Genomic DNA, 21,528 nt, shown 5'->3' on the forward strand with positions numbered 1-21,528 from the left:
GAATACTTTATGTTGAAAGTTTAGCGATTACCAGGGACACGTTGGACCACAGGAGTCCGTATCTAAAAATAGACACCCTCATGCATATTCATGACCATCTCCTTCGGGCTCGCGTGTGGAGATGGTCATGAATATGCATGAGGGTGTCTATTTTTAGATACGGACTCCCGTGGTTGGACACATAGGCATAAATGGGATAAAACAAGGACTGGTCAGCTTGGAGGCTGTACACTGTGCCTGAAACATCAATAAATCCTGACTTACATGAAAGGAAATAGTGCAGAAAACGGGAAAGTGATTAATTTTTTACATGAAAAATGAATGTACAACCAGCCAAAATTCTAACCACAAACTGATGAGTGATAGAAGGGAGGTAACTTCATCAGTGATACAAGGGAGGTAACTCCACCAGTGTTTACAGCTATGTTCTAGGAATATTGTTCATCATGATGTTCAGAATGTCATTCTCGCTTAAATTAAAGCGTGTGGCAGTTTTGATACTTTATAAAATATCTAGGTACTTAGCAAACCTTTTTTATGGGCAAGGTGTAAATGGGCCTAGTTGCCCAAACACCCATAACACATTTTACTCATCAATCATCAATCAATCAGCTATTGATGCATCAGACTTGTGTGCTACATTCACATTGCAAATCAGGTTTGTAGATCCCAATCCTCAGTGATTTCTTCAGATCCAAAGTACAAAACAAAAAAACAAAATACCCAGAATGATTGAAAGCAACCATATCTTAATTAGTAACATACATGATAATAAAAAATATATAACGGAAGACCCACTGCAACAGAATAAAAAATATCTATTTAGGTGGTCATTTTGGAATAATACAGTTGTTTCCATTCATCAGGAGTAGCAATAACCACACCAAGTAGAAACAAAACAGGGACATATTAAAATAATATCAGTAAACATCAACATTCCAACATGAAAGCAGTACCTTTGTAAACAAAATCTCAATCTCATTAAAATCAGATCTTAGTTCTCGCTGTCGTCAGAACAACCTTACGTCCGACCAATCAAAGTGTCGCTTACCAGGTCATGAAAGTGACAGTCGGAATGTGTTTTCGAATCATGCAATCTCGAAAACGTTAAAATGGGGTATTCCGAACGACAGTTACGGCCTGTACGACTGATTCCGTCAAAATTATCATCTATCTCTCGCTCCCTTGGGATACAAATTTGAACGGAGGAGACGTTGCACAGTACGTGGGAAGCACTGCCATACAATCGCCACCATATTTTAGACATTCCGGAATGTTCGTTTGTTCAGTTTCAGTTTGTTCAGAGTACTGTGTCAACATATTTTTTAAGCATAGTCAAAATGGAAGTCGTCAGGTTGAAACGAGTACCGTAAAGCTCGAGAAAGCTGCTTTCTAATTGGCTGATGTCAACTTCTTGTTATTTAATCGTTTCAGTGGTCGGTTCAAAGGTCGTTCTGACGTGACCCGTAATGGGATGTCCTCAGATCTTTGTTTAGCGGCAACGAGGACTTAGATCTGATTTAAATGAGATTGACAAAATCTATTTGTTTAATAAATGATAAGAAAACAATATTATGCTTGTAATATGGGTGTGTAAATATCCATGGAAATATAAAACAAAAATATATATGTGTACATTATATTAGTACATTTGTTCTATGGGTCTGTTGGACGAAACAACAATGAAAGAGAATTGTTGTATTCATTTGCTACAACAAACGTGAGTCTCTGGATTCATTTACATTCACATATCAGTGCATACAAGCAGACCCTGCACAGAAATGGCTTTAGCTTAAAAGTCAAATACAAACGTAACCATGGTAACTATGATCACATCATTATTAATTTTAATTTTAAAGTCCATCTCTGTTTCTTTGAATATCTAAGTCTCAGTATCATCAAAATTATGATTACTTTTCAGTTGTCAGTATATATGATCACTGTTACATTTCTTTTTGAGTACTTTTCATCATTATCACACATCATTATCACATCATTATATCACATCATTATCACACATCATTATCTCACATCATTATCACACATCATTATCACACATTATTATCATACATCATTATCACACATCAAGTTTCATCTGCCACCATTATCTACATTACATCTTATTGAGCAGACAGATTTGACACTGAGTCGATGCCGCCCAAACTGGATTTGTGTAAAAGTGATATGAGCTGGAAGTGGCTTACAGGTCCACATATGTCAAAGGACGTTAGAGGACTCGCATCAAAGCAAGGCTGAAGGCAGCGTCAACGTTTCCTGCCCTGTGAGACTAACAAATTCCTCACAGCGATAGCTCATTCGCGGAGCTCTCTATACTATCGCTGCCACCAGTCAAAACTCCCCACTGTCATATGTGGTCACAGCCATGTTTGGAGTTGAACTCGCAACAGACGGACCATTATGCTTACAAACAAGCGATGACAGCCAAGACGCCGAATACTCTTGGCCTAACTAAATTATTTCCTTTCTTCGACTATTTGAATTCCTATTTCATTTCAACTATCATGTTATTGGTGTAGTAAGAATGTAAGGGGGAATTTGGGTGATTTTCCGTCTGCAGTCTCGAACCAATCTGATCAAACAAACAAAAAGTTAAATTCATCTGGGAAATATGGTCAGTCGTAAACCTTTTCAAAAATAACTGTATTGGCATTCCAAAAGACAAAAATAAAAGTATAAACGTTACAACATTTGGGGTTAGAGGGCAAATTTTCAGATTCTTGTAATGGCCGCGCCCACACTGGTGGCAGCGACGTTACCGAGAGTGTAACGAAGGTGTCACGTGCTGGGAAGGAGTTTGTGAGACTAATAGACAAGGGAGGCAACTCCACTCTCACCAAAACGCCACATAGATGATAAATCAAACAGTGAAGTATCAACACAAAATAAAACATATATACATACACAGCACATTATAGATATGTCAGTGAACTGTAAAACACAATATGGATGATATATGCCCAGCTACTGAATAATTTGACACTCAGGTACATAGTGTGCTTTGGCCATCAGTTATTTCCATTGATGATTCATATATTGCTTCATGTAGTGACAGAGTGTATCATTTAAGCCCAAGCAGATACATTGCAAGGTTAGAAGATGTAGAGGCAGTCCATGCTTGCAGACGATCGAGCCTGGACAAGACAATCCAGGGTTGACATCATGAGCATCGTTCAACGCAATTGGGATACAATGACATGCATTGTCCAAGTCAGGGAGCCTGACCACCCGATCCTGTTAGTCGCCTCTTACGACAAGCATGGGTTGCTGAAGACCAATTCTAACTCGAATGTTCACTGGGGGACTGCCAACACAACAAGGGGACTGCCAACACAACAAGGGGACTGCCAACACAACAGGGGGACTGCCAACACAACAGGGGGACTGCCAACACAACAAGGGGACTGCCAACACAACAGGGGGACTGCCAACACAACAGGGGGACTGCCAACACAACAAGGGGACTGCCAACACAACAGGGGGACTGCCAACACAACAGGGGGACTACCAACACAACAGGGGGACTGCCAACACAACAGGGGGACTACCAACACAACAGGGGGACTGCCAACACAACAGGGGGACTACCAACACAACAGGGGGACTGCCAACACAACAGGGGGACTGCCAACACAACAAAGTCCGGGAGACACAAAGTACAAGAGGGCCGCAGGTCAATGATTAGAACCCTGTCTGGGTCGTACCAAAAGATGTTGAAATATGGTACTTGTTGTTACCCTGCCTGACACTATGCTTTAAGTGGATAAACAAGCAGGCGATGTCCGTATACTGTGTCTGAGTGGGGTAGTCATGTTAAACTGCAGCACGGTATCTCAGTGGGCTAGCACTATAAAATCAGCATTTGTCTGGACCATTACAAGTCGCCACACACGCAAATATAAGTTCAATAATCTTAATCATGACTTCAAACCCCAATGCCTTGTAATAACAATGTCCTCTATGATACAAACTATAAGTAAATGCCGTAACCTGGTGGGTTGAAAAGAAAGGTTCATTGAGATTCGTTACCTTGCCTTTGTAGGGTGTATCATGATTTTGTTGTAAGGAGTCTGTTTGACAAGACCTTTTGGAGAAGTGCTTGAGGCCATGAATACACGGAACACCTTACTCCATTTCCGGAATCTACATCTTCCATCCAAGATTCTGATAATTAACTCTTACTTATAATTAACTCTATTTTCTTTCTCTTATTCATAATTTAGGATTGTTGGAGGATTTTGAGTCAGAGGAAAGACGTGAAATATCTTTTACACGAACTCAATGTTCTTCCTCTAACCATCAACTCCACCACTTCACATTCTTCCTCTCATCATCAACTCCTGCACCACCAACTGTTCTATACAGTCTTATGTTCTTCCTCGGGTCTGTGCGTGGTCTCGTAGTCGAGGTGTACGAAGGCTCGCTCCACCCGGTCCAGGTTCTCCAGGCGCTGCTGCAGCGACTCCCCGATGTTGTGCGCCTCCCCCAAGGACATCGTCTCCGGCAACACGATGTCCACTTCCACCAGGTAGTTGTTGCCGAAGTGGAACGCCCTCACTGTGTCGATGTGAGTGATCTCTTTGTGATGGTTCAGAGATATCCAGGTTAGCTTGCTAAGAAAGTCAGGCTTAGCCGTGTGTCCAGTTAGCAGTTTGATTTGCTCTGGAAACATACACACATTGATGCAAATGTAAGGCTAGGAGCTTTTGTTTATTGTTTTACTCAGCAGTCAGCAATATTCCAGCTGTACTCATGGGGGATGGAGTGAGTGAGTGAGTGAGTTGGGTTAAAGCCGCTTTTAACACTATTCCAGTTATATCGCGGCGTGTCAGCTTAATGTGGGAGGAAAGCCCGAAGTGATGCAGGTCTCAGATGTTTACCAGTTCAGTGAAACCCACGAGCACGGGTATGGTGCTGACATACCTAGAAACATAATCAGGGCCAACCGGGATTCGAACCCACAATCATAGGTTTCTGGCGTGCCCAAGGGACGCAACTCTGCACAGCTCACGGGTGATGGAAGATAGCAGTGTAAAAGAAACCTGTATTGACGATGACAACTACATAGCGCTTAAGCCATGTACCATTTTCAGGAACCAAATGTCATGGGCATAGTGCCAACAGACAGAGGGACAGTAGTACCCAAGGGTCTCCAGTCCTCTACGTCTGAGATACAAAACATCACAGCAACATTGTCTTGCTGGGAACGCCAGGCATCACTTGTCATTACTCAAGAGTATCTGATTCTTGTGCAGAAAAAGCATCTCATAAAAGACATGGATAAATATGCATTGTTTTTCAAGTATGCTACAAGTTAAGGATGGAGAGGTGTTCCTTTAGAATCTAAGTGTAAGTGTACTTAACAAAGAAAATCAACCAATCTCATTAAAATCAGATCTTAGTTCTCGCTGCCGCTAAACAAAGATCTGAGGACATCCCATTACGGGTCACGTCAGACCGACCTTGCACGAACTTTGACTGACCAATGGAATGACCAATCAGAAGGCAGCTTTTTCGTGCTTTACGGCACTAATTTCAAATTGGCGATTACGCTTTGAAACATATTTTGACAAATTTTCGATTACAAATTTGAAACCTGAACAAAAGAACATTCTGGAATGGCTAATGGATGGTCTAGATTGTATTGATTCAGTCATTAAACCCGTAACATTCGTTCAGAGTTAAAAGTTTTCGAGGTTGCATGATTAGAAATCACATTCCGACTGTCACGTTCATAATCTGGTAAGCGCTGCTCTGATTGGTCGGATGAAAGGTCGTTCTGACGTGACCCCTAATGGGATGTCCTCAGATCTTTGTTTAGCCGTAGCAAGAACTGAGGTCTGATTTTAATGAGATTGAAAATCAACCAAAAGGAAACATGTCATTTGAAATTCTGTTCGTCACACATGTTCATAATTTCTCCTGTATTTGTCCAGTTTACTTAATCATACTGGCTGTTTGAAAATCAGATCAAATCTATTGAGTGAGTAAGTGAGTTTGGTTTCACGCTGCTTTTAGCAATATTCCAGCAATATCATGGCAGGGGACACCAGAAATGGGTTTCACACATTGTACCAATGTGGGGAATCGAACCCAGGTCTTTGGCTTGACGGGCAAACGCTTTAACCACTAGGCTACCCCTATGCCCCTCAAATCTATGGAACCAATTCAGTTGTCATCACTGGTGAAAAAAGCATAGTAAAACTCACCGGCTCCAGTCCTCCACCAGCTGATGAAGATGAAGAAGCCAATGATGATGGCACCGATGGGGTCGATGAACACCACATTCTTGTCCTGTACAATCCCCACAAACTGGGCTGATCCTGGAGTTGACACGTATAAGTTCTATGTCAGCAATTTGGTACAAACTTGGCAAATACATGACAGACAGACAGACATACAGTGAGGTGAACGAGCGAGCGAGTGAGTATGGTTTTATTCCAGCAATATCACAGCGGGGGACACCAGAAATGGGCTTCACATATTGTACCCATGTCGGGAATCGAACCCGGGTCTTCGGCATGACGAGCGAACGCTTTAACCACTAGGCTACCCGACCGCCCCTTACAGTGAGGTGAGGTGAGGTGAGGTGAGGTGAGGTGAGGTGAGGTGGTGTTTAAGACACAGTATACCGACTCTGGACCGAATATTCCTTGTTTTATGCCATTAATGCCGATCGCCAGGCAGTTCTGCAAGAAAACCCCAATGCATCCTGGGTAGACTGTGTGCTTTAGTTATCTGAACTATTCACAGACTATTCCTGTTGATTAGTTCTGAGATTATCTTTTTATATATGTCTGGGCGACAAGCAGACACACACAGAGACACATGAAGACACACACATCCCAACACCAAACTTGTTAGAATACTGACAATACTGTACAAGATAACTGCAAAATTGCAACACATTAATTCTACAAGTTGCCAGCCCATTTATGATGCCGACCAGAACAGTTAATTAACTTACCAAGATATCCACAGACGATGGCGACCGTGTTAGAGACGATGTCGTTCCGATGATCCTGCATGAGAATCGCCACAGAACTACCGTGACGCCGATAGAAGTAGCACATGAGGAACAGCGCCAACTTTATCACTGAAACAACAACATAGACCCACTGAACCTTGACACTGTTGAACATGTTAGACTTGACACCACATCACGACACAGGAATTGTGCATTGGTCAAAATTAAATCTACTATCACAATACTGTAGTTGTACAACTATTGCAGTACTATATCCTTCTTCTTATTTATCATCATGATAGTATTGTTTGTTGTTAACGTCACATTCAGCAATATTCTCGCTACATGACAATGGTCTGAAAATAATCCAATCTGGACCAGCCAATCCAGTGATTGACATCATGAGCATCGATCAATGCAATGTGACAGGCATCAACCAAGCCACCAAGTCTGACCACATGACACCAACCAGCAATTCTAACTTACAAGACCAATTCCAACCCACATCTTCATGGGGGCGCTATTGTAACAATTAACTGTACGCAATCAGTGGTGAATCAACACAATGGCGGCGAAGCAATACAATCAGCGGTGACGGATCAACCTTGTTAAATTTGCATTGTGTTAATCTTACCTGTACATGTAATCTTGTCTGTAAAACAAACATTAAACATATACAATTTATGAGATTGTGTCTAAGTGTCAGTACACTTGCATATGCTATCATGGCGGGCAATAGTAAGAGGAAAGCTGGCATAAAAACCAAGAAAGACCAAAGCTGACGAACTTGCAGTGGAATTAGGCCATGAAGATTTCACGTGTAACACTGCAATAACGTGTATTGTGTTTTGTCTTATCCAAGATGGCGGACGTTTCCGAGCGAAAACGTGTGTAACGAACAACGCATATAATGAACTGATTTCTCTGGTCCCTTGTAGTTCGTTATATCCATGTTCTGCTGTAGTTGCCACGCCCCCAATAGGTATCAGTTGACCACCTGACATGCTAGTTCACTCACCGACCGTGCTTGCTGCAATAACTATCGTCACAACATCAAACTGGGGGACAGCTCCATCGTGATTGGCCAGAGATATGATCTTCTGTATGGACTCAATGGTCAGCTGCAGTGATGCTAGCGACATCACAACTGATAATATCACAATCGCCACAGGTTCTAACTTTGTTCGACCTGGAATATAAATATGAGCATTTCTGATTAAATGCAATGTTTTTATACTTACCTGACGCTACACCTATAGCACTGTGTAGCGTCAGGTAAGGTAAAATTTAGGTTAACTCACATGCCATGCTGAACCCACTGGAAATACTTCATAGATAAGGGACAACAATAGGTGACTTAGTGAGAATGTGATGGGTACTCAATATGATAGTACCAAGAGTTTGCCACTAACGTGGCTATATCCCCCGCCCCTGTTGCAGAATTTATGACATAATTAAATCTAAACAAACCCTTACCTTTTTTAACCGAGGTGGAACTTGTTATGGAAATTGAAAAAAAAGAAGAGTTTGGAACCTAAGTCCATATTGTTGCCATGGAAACGTAAAAAATAAAAAATTCTAAAATTTCTAAATAGCAAAAGGCACCAGTTCAGCATGTACCTGACAGACCTGCAAAGTTTGATGAAAAAATATTGAACGGTTTCTGTTGGGCGGGGGATAAAAATACCAACATGCCATACCCTATGGACAAAGCACAAGAGATATTACTGCTACTACTCTCCCCGGCCGCGTCATACCAAAAGAAGTTAAAAGATGGTACTTGTTGTTACCCTGTATGGCGCTTGGCATTAAGGGGCTACAACAAGGACTGGTCGGCTCGGAGTCAGAATACTGTGTCTGAGTGGGGTATTCATGTTAAACTGCGGCATGGTTTTTCAGTCCGGACTAGTACAAGCAGACACAGACACAGACACAGACAGACACACACACACACACACACACACACACACACACAAACACACACACACACACTGCTACTGCTGCAGGTTATTGGAAGCTAATACATTTTTACAAATCCCTCATACAGCAGTGTCTGTTGATGCTCTGATGCTGAGTTAGCATCGGCAGTAACTTGAGCCATTGACATGTTAAAGTGCACACAAAAGAATATATATATAACTTTTTTACGTCTCCTCTCCTCCTTTATCCATCCTGTTCAGTAAGTTACTTGGCACATATTCTACCTCACAATGCCCCCAGGGTGTAACAGAAGCCTGAAACCTTGCAGTGCAGTAGTGCAGTAAATAACTGTACTCTATGATTGGTTGGTTGGTTTGTTGTTTAACGCCGCACTCAGCAATATTCCAGCTATATGATGGCTATATGGTCTGTAAATAATCGAGTCTGGACCAGACAATCCAGTGATTGACATCATGAGCATCGATCCACACAATTGGGATCGATGACATGCATCAACCAAGTCAGCAAGCCTGACCACCCGATCCCGTTAGTCGCCTTTTACGACAAGCATAGTCGCCTTTTACGGCATGCATGGGTTGCTGAAGACCTATTCTACCCCGGAATCTTCACGGGTCGTACTCTATGAGAGTTGTTCTGTACAGAAAGGTTGACTGACCACTTGGGTACAAGTGCGGATTCCTCTTCTTCATGGTGCTGGACGTCCACCAGATGATGATCCCCGACAGCAGGTCCACCACCGAGTCCACCAAACTGGAGATGATTGAGATTGAGCTGGACAGAGCTGCCGCCACAATCTTGGCCACGAGCAGCACCTGCAACATTGATCATGATCATCTATAGATCAAACAGAGATTGAGCTGGACAGAGATGCTGCCACAATCTTGGCCACGAGCAGTACATTGATCATGATAATATATAGATAATCCAGAGATTGAGCTGGACAGAGCTGCTGCCACAATCTTGGCCACGAGCAGTACCTGCAACATTGATCATGATAATATATAGATCATACAGAGATTGAGCTGGACAGAGCTGCTGCCACAATCTTGGCCACGAGCAGTACCTGCAACATTGATCATGATCATCTATAGATCAAACAGAGATTGAGCTGGACAGAGATGCTGCCACAGTCTTGGCCACAAGCAGCACCTGCAACATTGATCATGATCATCTATAGATAATCCAGAGATTGAGCTGGACAGAGATGCTGCCACAATCTTGGCCACGAGCAGTACCTGCAACATTGATCATGATCATCTATAGATCAAACAGAGATTGAGCTGGACAGAGATGCCGCCACAATCTTGGCCACGAGCAGTACCTGCAACATTGATCATGATCATCTATAGATCAAACAGAGATTGAGCTGGACAGAGACTCTGCCACAACCTTGGCCACAAGCAGCACCTGCAACATTGATCATGATCATCTATAGATCAAACAGAGATTGAGCTGGACAGAGATGCTGCCACAATCTTGGCAACAAGCAGCACCTGCAACATTGATCATGATCATCTATAGATCAAACAGAGATTGAGCTGGACAGAGATGCTGCCACAGCCTTGGCCACAAGCAGCACCTGCAACATTGATCATGATCATCTATAGATCAAACAGAGATTGAGCTGGACAGAGCTGCTGCCACAATCTTGGCCATGAGCAGCACCTGTAACGTTGATCATGATCATCTATAGATCAAACAGAGATTGAGCTGGACAGAGATGCTGCCACAGTCTTGGCAACAAGCAGCACCTGCAACATTGATCATGATCATCTATAGATCAAACAGAGATTGAGCTGGACAGAGATGCTGCCACAATCTTGGCAACAAGCAGCACCTGCAACATTGATCATGATCATCTATAGATCAAACAGAGATTGAGCTGGACAGAGATGCTGCCACAATCTTGGCAACAAGCAGCACCTGCAACATTGATCATGATCATCTATAGATCAAACAGAGATTGAGCTGGACAGAGATGCTGCCACAGTCTTGGCCATGAGCAGCACCTGTAACATTGATCATGATCATCTATAGATCAAACAGAGATTGAGCTGGACAGAGATGCTGCCACAGTCTTGGCCATGAGCAGCACCTGTAACATTGATCATGATCATCTATAGATCAAACAGAGATTGAGCTGGACAGAGATGCTGCCACAGTCTTGGCCATGAGCAGCACCTGTAACATTGATCATGATCATCTATAGATCAAACAGAGATTGAGCTGGACAGAGATGCTGCCACAGTCTTGGCCATGAGCAGCACCTGTAACATTGATCATGATCATCTATAGATCAAACAGAGATTGAGCTGGACAGAGATGCTGCCACAGTCTTGGCCATGAGCAGCACCTGTAACGTTGATCATGATCATATATAGATCGAACAGAGATTGAGCTGGACAGAGATGCTGCCACAATCTTGGCCACAAGCGAGCACCTGCAACCTTGATCATGATCATATATATTGAGCTGGTACACAAACCCAGTGATGGGTTGACAATGGCTGTTACTGGTACGTCATTTACGAAAAGAGGTGAGTCAAGGTGAAATGGGGTTTAACGTTGCGTCCAAGATTAATGCACGTTATATAGCGACGTGCACGCACATGTGTGTGTGTGTGGCTGCTTGTACTAGTCCGGGCTGATGCCGATTTAAAGTGCTAGCTCACTGATATACCATGCCGCAGTTGAACATGAATACCCAACTCAGACACAGTATACTGACTCCGAGCCGACCAGTCCTTGTTTTATCCCCTTAATGTCGAGTGCCAGACAGGACAACAACAAGTACCATCTTTTAACGTCTTTTGGTATGACGCGGCCAGGGATCGAACCCGGACCTTCTGCTCTCCGGGCAGACGCTCTACCACAAGACCACGGAGGCGGTCTATTTACAAAAAGAAGACACATGACAAACATAAGACTTGTTTGAAAGCTACTTACAAAATTAGCAGCAAATGAGATTTTGGACATGATGGAAGCCACTTTCTGACCATACTCTGGTCCCTCAGAGTTGTGCTGACCGTGCTGCAGTGTCTCGTAGGCTGTGATCAGCTCATCCTGGGCCTTGTAATACGACCTGTAACAGCAAGAGAGGAGTCAGTCAGTCAGTCAGTCAGCCAGTGTCAGTCAGTCAGTCAGTCAGTCAGTCAGTGTCAGTCAGTCAGTCAGTCAGTCAGTGTCAGTCAGTCAGTCAGTCAGTCAGTCAGTCAGTCAGTCAGTCAGTGTCAGTCAGTGTCAGTCAGTCAGTCAGTGTCAGTCAGTCAGTCAGTCAGTCAGTCAGTCAGTCAGTCAGTCAGTCAGTCAGTCAGTGTCAGTCAGTCAGTCAGTCAGTCAGTCAGTCAGTCAGTCAGTGTGGCTTACACCAAGCTACAGTCATGGATCAGTGGTTGATGGAATGAGTTTCAACAACACTTCAGTTCAATCATGGCATTTCAGCTTATTGGGAGAGGAACCCAAAAGGATCCAGCTAAGGGACATAACTCTGTTGTAAGATTATGGCAGTGCCAATCGCTTTTACACCATAAGGGTTTACTGTGCTTCAAGGTCCTTGCACTTACAAAGCAACATGGATGCATGTGTAGTTAATAATTGTGTAGGTCGATGCTCATGATGTCAATCACTGGATTGTCAGGGCAAAACTCGATTATTTACAGATGGCCGTCATTTAGCTGGAATATTGATGAGTGTGGCGTTTAACAACAAAGAAATAAAATGATCTGGTCACCTCATTCTCCGTGTTAGTCGTGTGTTCGGGTCTTGATTCACAGCCTTCTTGTCAGAAAATGCTGACAATGGGATTCTCCAGGAATGATCATCACCTGTACAAATCAATTTGAAAGTGACTGGCCATTGTTTGTGTTTGTTTGTTTGTTGTATAACACCGCACTCAGCAATATTCCAGCTATATGAAGGCGGTCTGTAAATAATCGAGTCTGGACCAGACAGTCCAGTGATTATTATCATGAGCATCGATCCACACAATTGGGTGAGTGAGTGAGTGAGTTGGGTTATCGCCGCTTTTAACAGTATTCCAGTTATATCACGGCGTGTCAGCTTAATGTAGGAGGAAAGCTCGAAGTGATGCAGGTCTCAGACGTTTACCACTTCGGTGAACCCAACGAGCACGGGTATGGTGCTGACAAACCTAGAAACATAATTGGGGTGAAACCGGGATTCGAACCCACAATCATAGGTTTCTGGCGTGTCCAAGGGACACAACTCTGCGAATCGCGGCGCCTTAGACGACTGGGCTACCCGTGCCCCCCCACACAATTAGGATCGATGACATGCATCAACCAAGTCAGCAAGCCTGACCACCTGATCCCGGTATTCGCCTCTTACGACAAGCATAGTGGCCTGTTACGGCAAGCATGGGTTGCTGAAGACCTATTCTACCCTGGATCTTCACGGGTCCCGTTGTTTATGCCGCTGTCAGCAACATTCAAGGTATGTCAAAGTGGCCTGATAATACTGTAGTGTGGACCAGGCAAATCAGTTGTAGAAAATATTTGTAAACCTTGTATTTTATTGATGTCAACTATTTATATTTTCACTTTTCATTGATGTGTTGCCATTAGGACAGGACTACTGCATTACATCATCAGTTTTGTTTGTTTGTTGATTAAAGCTGCACTCTGTAATAGTCAAACTATATGATGGTGGTCTGTAAATAATCGAGTCTGGACCAGACAATCCAGTGATTAATATCATGAGCATCGATCCACGCAATTGGAATCGATGACATGCATCAACAAAGTCAGCGACCCTGACCACCCGATCCCGTTTGTCGCCTTTTACGACAAGCATAGTCATCTTTTACGACAAGTATGGGTTGCTGAAGACCTATTCTCATTGGGAAACAATGACATGTATCAACCAAGTCATCTTGTCTGACAACCCTAGCGTTAGTCGCCTCTTTCAACAAGCATGGGTTGTTGAAGGCTGATTCTTCATGGGAGATATCCATCAGTTGTAACACTTCATCTTACCACTGATGAGGTTTCCATTGGCTGGAACAACCTCTGTCATCAACACCATGCTATGCACGGACAACTGGGAAGATTCATTGCTCCTCACCAGGGAGCGCTGTCGTGGTGCCACGCCCATCAGCACTCTTTCATCACTGGCAGATTTGGGAAGAAGTGATGTAGATGCTGTATCCTGTAGAGGAAACACATTCCCAAGTGAATATATTCAATATTTACACCAGACCAATACATTTTCTTGCTTTTCAAATGTTCTTGATCAATATGCCAACAGGCAGAAAATAATACATATCAATCAAAAATTATCAGGATTGACTTGAAGGTAATTTTGCAAATAATAGCTGAAATAATGTATTTTAGGACATAACAAAATTAATGAAATTCACTGGCTATTTCAGCAGATCAATCTATTTTCTTGTTCACAAATATTCTGAGGCAGGAAGATCAATAAAACAACATTCAGTTATTACGGTGTGTCAGTCTATTTGGAAAGGAAAGTCCAAAGAGAATGTTGGAAAATCCATGATCATAGGATTACAGAATGCCAAGGGGACATAACTTTGTACGACATGGCCACCAGCTGACCCACATTGTAAGGAAATCGATCAGACGTGTACATCAGAGTGAGTGAGTGAGTTGGGTTTAACACCGCTTTTAACAGTATTCCAGTTACATCACGTCGTGTCAGCTTAATGTGGGAGGAAGGCCCGAAGTGATGCTGGTCTCGGACTGTACATCAGAATGACAATTACAACATTTGCATGTTTTGGATAAAAGTGTGTATGTGTGTGTGTTTGTTGGTGGCCTCCACCCTCAGCAGTATTCCAGCTATATGTCACAGTCTGTAAATAAACCAGGCAATCCAGAGGTGAGATGAGGTGAAATTGGGTTTAACGTCGCGTCCAAGATTATTGCACTTATATAGCGACGTGCATGCACGTGTGTGTGTGTGTGGCTGCTTGTACTAGTCCGGACTGATGCTGATTTATAGTGCTAGCCCACTGAGATATCCAGACAATCCAATGATCGATATTGTGAGCAATGACTTACACCATCGGGGTTTGATGACATGCAATCAAGTCACTGAGCCTAACCATTAAACCATTTGGTTGTCTCATATGAATAGCACAGGGTACTGGGAACCTACTGTTATCCCAAATTTGGTTGTCTCATATGAATAACATAGGGTACGGGGGACCTACTGTAATCCGGAATTTGGGTGTTTCAAATGAATAGCATAGTGTACTGGGGACCTACTGTAATCCGGAATTTTGTTGTCTCGTATGAACAGCACAGGGTACTGGGGACCTACTGTTATCCTGAATTTGGTTGTCTCGTATGAACAGCACAGGGTACTGGGGACCTACTGTAATCCGGAATTTGGTTGTCTTATATGAATAGCACAGGGTACTAGGGACCTACTGTAATCCGGAATTTGGTTGTCTTATATGAATGGCATAGGGTACTGGGGACCTACTGTAATCTGGAATTTTGTTGTCTCGTATGAACAGCACAGGGTACTGGGGACCTACTGTAATCCGGAATTTGGTTGTCTCAAATGAATAGCACAGGGTACTGGGGACCTACTGTAATCCGGAATTTGGTTGTCTCAAATGAATAGCACAGGGTACTGGGGACCTACTGTAATCTGGAATTTGGTTGTCTCATATGAATAGCACAGGGTACTGGGGACCTACTGTTATCCGGAATTTGGTTGTCTCGTATGAATAGCACAGGGTTCTGGGGACCTACTGTTATCCCAAATTTGGTTGTCTCAAATGAATAGCATAGGGTACTGGGGACCTACTGTAATACGGAATTTGGTTGTCTCAAATGAATAGCATAGGGTACTGGGGACCTACTGTTATCCGGAATTTGGTTGTCTCATATGAATAGCATAGGGTACTGGGAACCTACTGTTATCTCAAATTTGGTTGTCTCATATGAATAGCACAGGGTACTGGGGACCTACTGTAATCCGGAATTTGGTTGTCTCAAATGAATAGCACAGGGTACTGGGGACCTACTGTAATACGGAATTTGGTTGTCTTATATGAATAGCACAGGGTACTGGGGACCTACTGTTATCCGGAATTTGGTTGTCTCATATGAATAGCACAGGGTACTGGGGACCTACTGTTATCCGGAATTTGGTTGTCTCAAATGAATAGCACAGGGTACTGGGGACCTACTGTTATCCCAAATTTGGTTGTCTCACATGAATAGCATAGGGTACTGGGAACCTACTGTAATCCCGAATTTGGGTTGACTCACATGAATAGCATAGGGTACTGGGGACCTACTGTTATCCGGAATTTGGTTGTCTCATATGAATAGCATAGGGTACTGGGAACCTACTGTTATCTCAAATTTGGTTGTCTCATATGAATAGCACAGGGTACTGGGGACCTACTGTAATCCGGAATTTGGTTGTCTCAAATGAATAGCACAGGGTACTGGGGACCTACTGTAATACGGAATTTGGTTGTCTTATATGAATAGCACAGGGTACTGGGGACCTACTGTTATCCGGAATTTGGTTGTCTCATATGAATAGCACAGGGTACTGGGGACCTACTGTTATCCGGAATTTGGTTGTCTCAAATGAATAGCACAGGGTACTGGGGACCTACTGTTATCCCAAATTTGGTTGTCTCACATGAATAGCATAGGGTACTGGGAACCTACTGTAATCCCGAATTTGGGTTGACTCACATGAATAGCATAGGGTACTGGGGACCTACTGTTATCCGGAATTTGGTTGTCTCATATGAATAGCATAGGGTACTGGGGACCTACTGTAATCTGGAATCCCTACAGGGTTTTGGACTTAAAATGTATCTAAAAGGGGATCATAGCATGTTTAAAAGTTTTCAAGAAGCCATCATAATGTTCAATCCTCACCCTCTTTCTTACCCAATATGGTTGCCCTATGTTCTACTATCCATAGTCAGGGGCGGTCGGGTAACCTAGTGGTTAAAGCGTTCGCTCGTCACTCCAAAGGCCCGGGTTCGATTCCTGACATGGGTGCAATGTTTGAAGCCCATTTCTGGTGTCCCCCGCCGTGATATTGCTAGAATATTGCTAAAAGCAGCGTAAAACCATACTCACTCACTCACTATCCACAGCCATTGTGACCACACAATCCCCTCTTGAATAGTGTATTGACCTGACATACAATGTAATCAATAAAGTAACACAAACCAGTGTTAGAGATTCCCTCATGGACAGCTTCTCTAAGGAACGAGTCTTCTTGTCCATGTTGGTATCGTTGAGCTGGGACTGGGATTTCACTGATTAAGATTGAGGATTAATCTCTGCAGGATTCAGCTGTGTAGAATAAGCCATCTTGCATTGCCTTTATCCTTTATGAATGTAATCCATTTTCTTTTGTGTACACTGGACCATCTGCTGAAGATATACATGACAATAAGAAATATTTGATCCTCTTGATATAACAGATGTGACTGTGAGAGTGAATTTGATTTTTTTCAAAGAATTATCAATAATGTAATAACACAACAGAGCTGGATAAGTGCTGAGACAAATGCCACAAACCAATAATCAGGACCAGTGATTTGTGTGTGTGTTTGTTGTTTAATACCACACTCAGCAATATTCCAGATATGTGACAGCTGCCAGTAAATAATCAAGTCATCATCAGACAAATGATCCACGCCATTTAGGCAGGATGAAACTTCATCAGCCAAGTCACCGAGCCTCAAAACCCATGAAGATCCGGGTTAGAATAGATCTTCAGCAACCCATGCTTGCCGTAAAAGGCGACTATGCTTGTTGTAAAAGGCGACTAACGGGATCGGGTGGTCAGGCTCGCTGACTTGGTTGATGCATGTCATCGATCCCAATTGTGTGGATCGATGTTCATGAATGTAAATCACTGGATTGTCTGGTCCAGACTCGATTGTTTACAGACCGCCGTCATATAGCTAGAATATTGCTGGGTGCGGCGTTAAACAACAATCAAACAAACAAAACAAACCGAGCCTGACCATCCCATCCATCCCGTTGCCTCTTACGACCAGTATAGATTGCAGGGGACCAATTCTAACCCAGAATCTCCATGGGACCAGTGATTTGAAATCATTGAGATCCTACAGGTGAGCAACAAACATAAAAAGCTAGTCTCCTCATCTTCTTAACCTTGATCAGCAGAAAGCGTCTGCATATTTTTGACATAAAGAGATAAACACAGCTCACAAGGTATGCAGTCAATTGCTTAAAATGTCAACAAAGACACCCAATTAACCAAAGTTGCCATCAGCATGAATATTAAACAATAATGATTTGAACCAAGTAAATACATGCCATAGTTCAGCTCCCTCAGTCTAGCAATTTCAGAGAAGATGTTGACAGAGCCAAATACAGTAAACTATGGTTATAACGAACTCAAATGGACCAGTAATTTTAGTTCATTATAACCGTAGTTCGTCATAAGCATATATATACAACATCCATACAACAAATGGCCGGGACCAAAAATTAAGTTCGTAATAACCGTCAGTTCGTTATAAGCGTGTTTTACTGTATACATTTTTAGAAAGTGTGAGAGCAAAGTCAAACTTTAAAAATTCCACACATAATTACTGTGTATTGATCCCACAAATGTAGCTGTATGAATAGTTTCAACTTTATTGTTCTTGTGGTTTCTGCGGAGTTCTTTACAGAAGACAACATACAAACAGGCCTTGGAAAATAATCTGCTCATAGGTTTTCGGACATCATATGTTTTGGGAGAGTCATGTTTATCCCTATTACTCACGCTATAACAATTAAGGGGTGTGGTGCCACACAGACATTGAAAATTCTCAGATGATGGCCTGTTTTTAAGATAAAGTCATCTTTTATAAGTGAGTGAGATGTTTTACACTTGTTCTTGCAATTAACAAGACATTACAAATGTTTCTTTAACGTCCAAAAACCCTTTAACACGGAGATAATATTTTCTTTCATAAACTGATGATGCAAATTGTTTATGTAGCATACAAGTCCTTGTGTGACCATACATATCTGTGGGATTGCTTTTAGTAAACAGCCCTTTGATTTTGCATTTTAACACTTAACAAAGGTTATGCCAAAGCATAGACCATAAAATTAATATATTTATAAGTTCATGTGTTTTGAATAATAAAAATACGAAATGTTTCGTATTCTAGCTTTCATTTGTTTCTTCAAAAATATTGTAACCCAGCGTTAGAAATTGGCACTAGTCCTATAGTCCTTGCCAAACTCCCTGCTAGTAGTTAAGGTATCATAAGAACAAGTAGAAATTTGCCATATGTAAGGGTTTTTCTGTATGTTATCATTACAAGGACGAGGCTAGTGGACGAAAAGGGTGCAGGCTAAAACGGCACCTCAGCAAAACGTCACCGATTTCTCTGGCGAAAACGGCACCGCATTTGGCGAAAACGGCTACCATGAGTCGGGCGAAAACGGCACCTCTATTTTTAATAACCATAACAACGATGTTTGTAGTAATATATAGGGTTTATTTACATTGTATTTGATTACTGATGTATTTACCTTTCCTCTTTTCAGAGATATAAGTAAATATAGGGTTTATTTACATAGTTTCTATCGCTGGTAGCCTTTGCAAAAACTGTCTAACTGCAGAATGTGAGAATGTTGAGTGATGAAATATATTTTGATTGTTGAGTTGATGTGCTTACATTTTTGGGGAATTTGTTTTCGCCAGGCCATTTAGTGTACTTTAATCGATGGGCCGCAATGAAGAGAAACAGACAGTAACCAAAGGCCTATTCACATTAGAGTTATCGCTCTTGGGTAAGTTCTAAAAGTAGGCGTGGATATTAAATGGATTTCTGTAATTGAGCACAAATCGGTCTGGGTGTGATGGTGAATATTGTATCAATTTTCCCATTCATGGGGACAGAATATTATGCACACGCACACACATTCAGATTAATATTTTTTAGAAAAAGACCCGTAGAGTTAAAAAAATGTAAATTCTCTTCATTGTATTAACCAGTAGACACAGTTGTCACGGAAACAGACCGATTTCTGTTTTACAGGCAGAATCCTAAACAAGGGGAAATCACCAATAAGTGTTCACCTCACATTCTTTTATATGAAGAAATTATTAAAAATGTGCTCAAGCAATGCCGTGCAATAGTGAAAACAGCTGAAAATGCATAAGTGCACTAAAATTACTTCAATTATTTTCTCCTCTTCTCAGGGAATAAACGACCAAAGAGGAGTGAGATCGGCCACTAAAAATAATTATATTTCAACTAGTGAGCAGTGAGGATGATGGCCGTTTTTTCTACGATCCTATTTCTACACGCCTGGATAGAACTGTAAAGAAAACACATCGTCATATTATTGATTACATTTCATAAACTCATAATTGTCTTATTTTTTCTTCAATAACTTGCAAAAAATGATAATGTTCGTCAAATGCACCGGAATGTATTCACTGAAAGTAAGAATTACTGTATGAAAAATATTGAAATATTTTGTGTCCTCGCTCATTCAGTTCAACAATTTAAACAAAACTGTATTCTAACCTGCAGAGATGTCAGTGTGAAAAGAACAGCGCCAGAGCGGATCAACAGAGTTGGTGAAATCGCCACATATTTCTGGCGAAAGCAGACCACTGTCAGTCAAAATTGTCAAAATATTAAGTGGATACATACTAAACTGCAGGGCAAAAGGTGGGGTGGGGTGGGGTGGGGTGGGGTGGGGCGGGGCGGGGTGGGGCGGGGTGGGGCGGGGTGGGGCGGGGTGAGGTGAGGTGAGGTTTAACGTCGCGTCCAAGATTATTGCACTTATATAGCGACGTGCATGTACGTGTGTGTGTTTGTGTGGCTGCTTGTACTAGTCCGGACTGATGCCGATTTATAGTGCTAGCCCACAGAGATACCATGCCGCAGTTTAACATGAATACCCCACTCAGACACAGTATACTGACTCCGAGCCGACCAGCCCTTGCTTTAGCCCCTTAATGCCGAGCGCCAGACAGGGAAACAACAAGTACCATCTTTTAACGTCTTTTGGTATGACGCGGCCGGGGATCGAACCCAGGACCTTCCGCTCTCCGGGCGGACGCTCTACCACTAGACCACGGAGGCGGTCGCAGGGTAAAAGAAAGTATACACTTGAAAAAAGGGTTTGACCTGAACATGACAAACGTTATCACAACGTACGTTACTTGACTGAAACAGTCGCTGAAACAGTGCAAATTTCATGTACAAAACATAACTGTGGTATTTACTTGCATCAAATACATCACCATCAAATAACCACAGCCAAAAGTCCACGCGTCAAAACGGCCACAAACACATGACGCGTTAAGGGGGCCACAGCAAAAGGCCAAGAGGGTCACAGCAAATCGTTAAAACGGCCACAAAGCAAAAGTGGCGACATTATAAATATAAAGTACACTTTGGATTTATGAAAGAGAGCAAACTAATTGAAACTAACCTTATTTACACATCACATGTAGACTTTATCATGTGACCCTTTTGACTTTCGGTGTGTATTTTTTTACCTGTTCCCGTCTGACCCATACAGTTAGTAAGTGAGTGAGTTTGGTTTTCCACCGCTTTTAGCAATATTCCAGCAAAATCATGAC

The 21,528-nt window shown here is 42.4% G+C and overlaps 1 protein-coding gene across 3 annotated transcripts; it reads right to left on the reverse strand.

The window, feature by feature from the left end:
• Nucleotides 1-144: 144 nt before the first annotated feature.
• On the reverse strand, nucleotides 145-19,697 carry LOC124144987 (metal tolerance protein 9-like). Of its 3 annotated transcripts, none has more exons than XM_048385184.1 (10): nucleotides 19,604-19,697; nucleotides 17,121-17,324; nucleotides 13,920-14,091; nucleotides 12,656-12,749; nucleotides 11,872-12,007; nucleotides 9,582-9,738; nucleotides 8,004-8,174; nucleotides 6,986-7,114; nucleotides 6,228-6,341; nucleotides 145-4,680 (listed from the first exon to the last, which is right to left on the reverse strand). In XM_048385184.1, exons 2-10 carry the CDS (start codon nucleotides 17,175-17,177, stop codon nucleotides 4,376-4,378), a joined length of 1,335 nt encoding a protein of 444 aa, XP_048241141.1. In that variant the 5' UTR covers nucleotides 17,178-17,324; nucleotides 19,604-19,697; the 3' UTR covers nucleotides 145-4,375. The 3 variants fall into 3 exon arrangements, with proteins under 3 accessions (XP_048241141.1, XP_048241139.1, XP_048241140.1); XM_048385182.1 differs by having other exon boundaries at nucleotides 17,121-17,327; XM_048385183.1 differs by lacking the exon at nucleotides 19,604-19,697 and adding an exon at nucleotides 18,522-18,801 and having other exon boundaries at nucleotides 17,121-17,327.
• Between the last annotated feature and the right edge of the window lie 1,831 nt (nucleotides 19,698-21,528).

This window comes from Haliotis rufescens, unplaced genomic scaffold (genome assembly GCF_023055435.1).
Source record: "Haliotis rufescens isolate VD_foot unplaced genomic scaffold, xgHalRufe1.0.p SCAF_55, whole genome shotgun sequence".
NCBI lineage: Eukaryota > Metazoa > Mollusca > Gastropoda > Lepetellida > Haliotidae > Haliotis > Haliotis rufescens.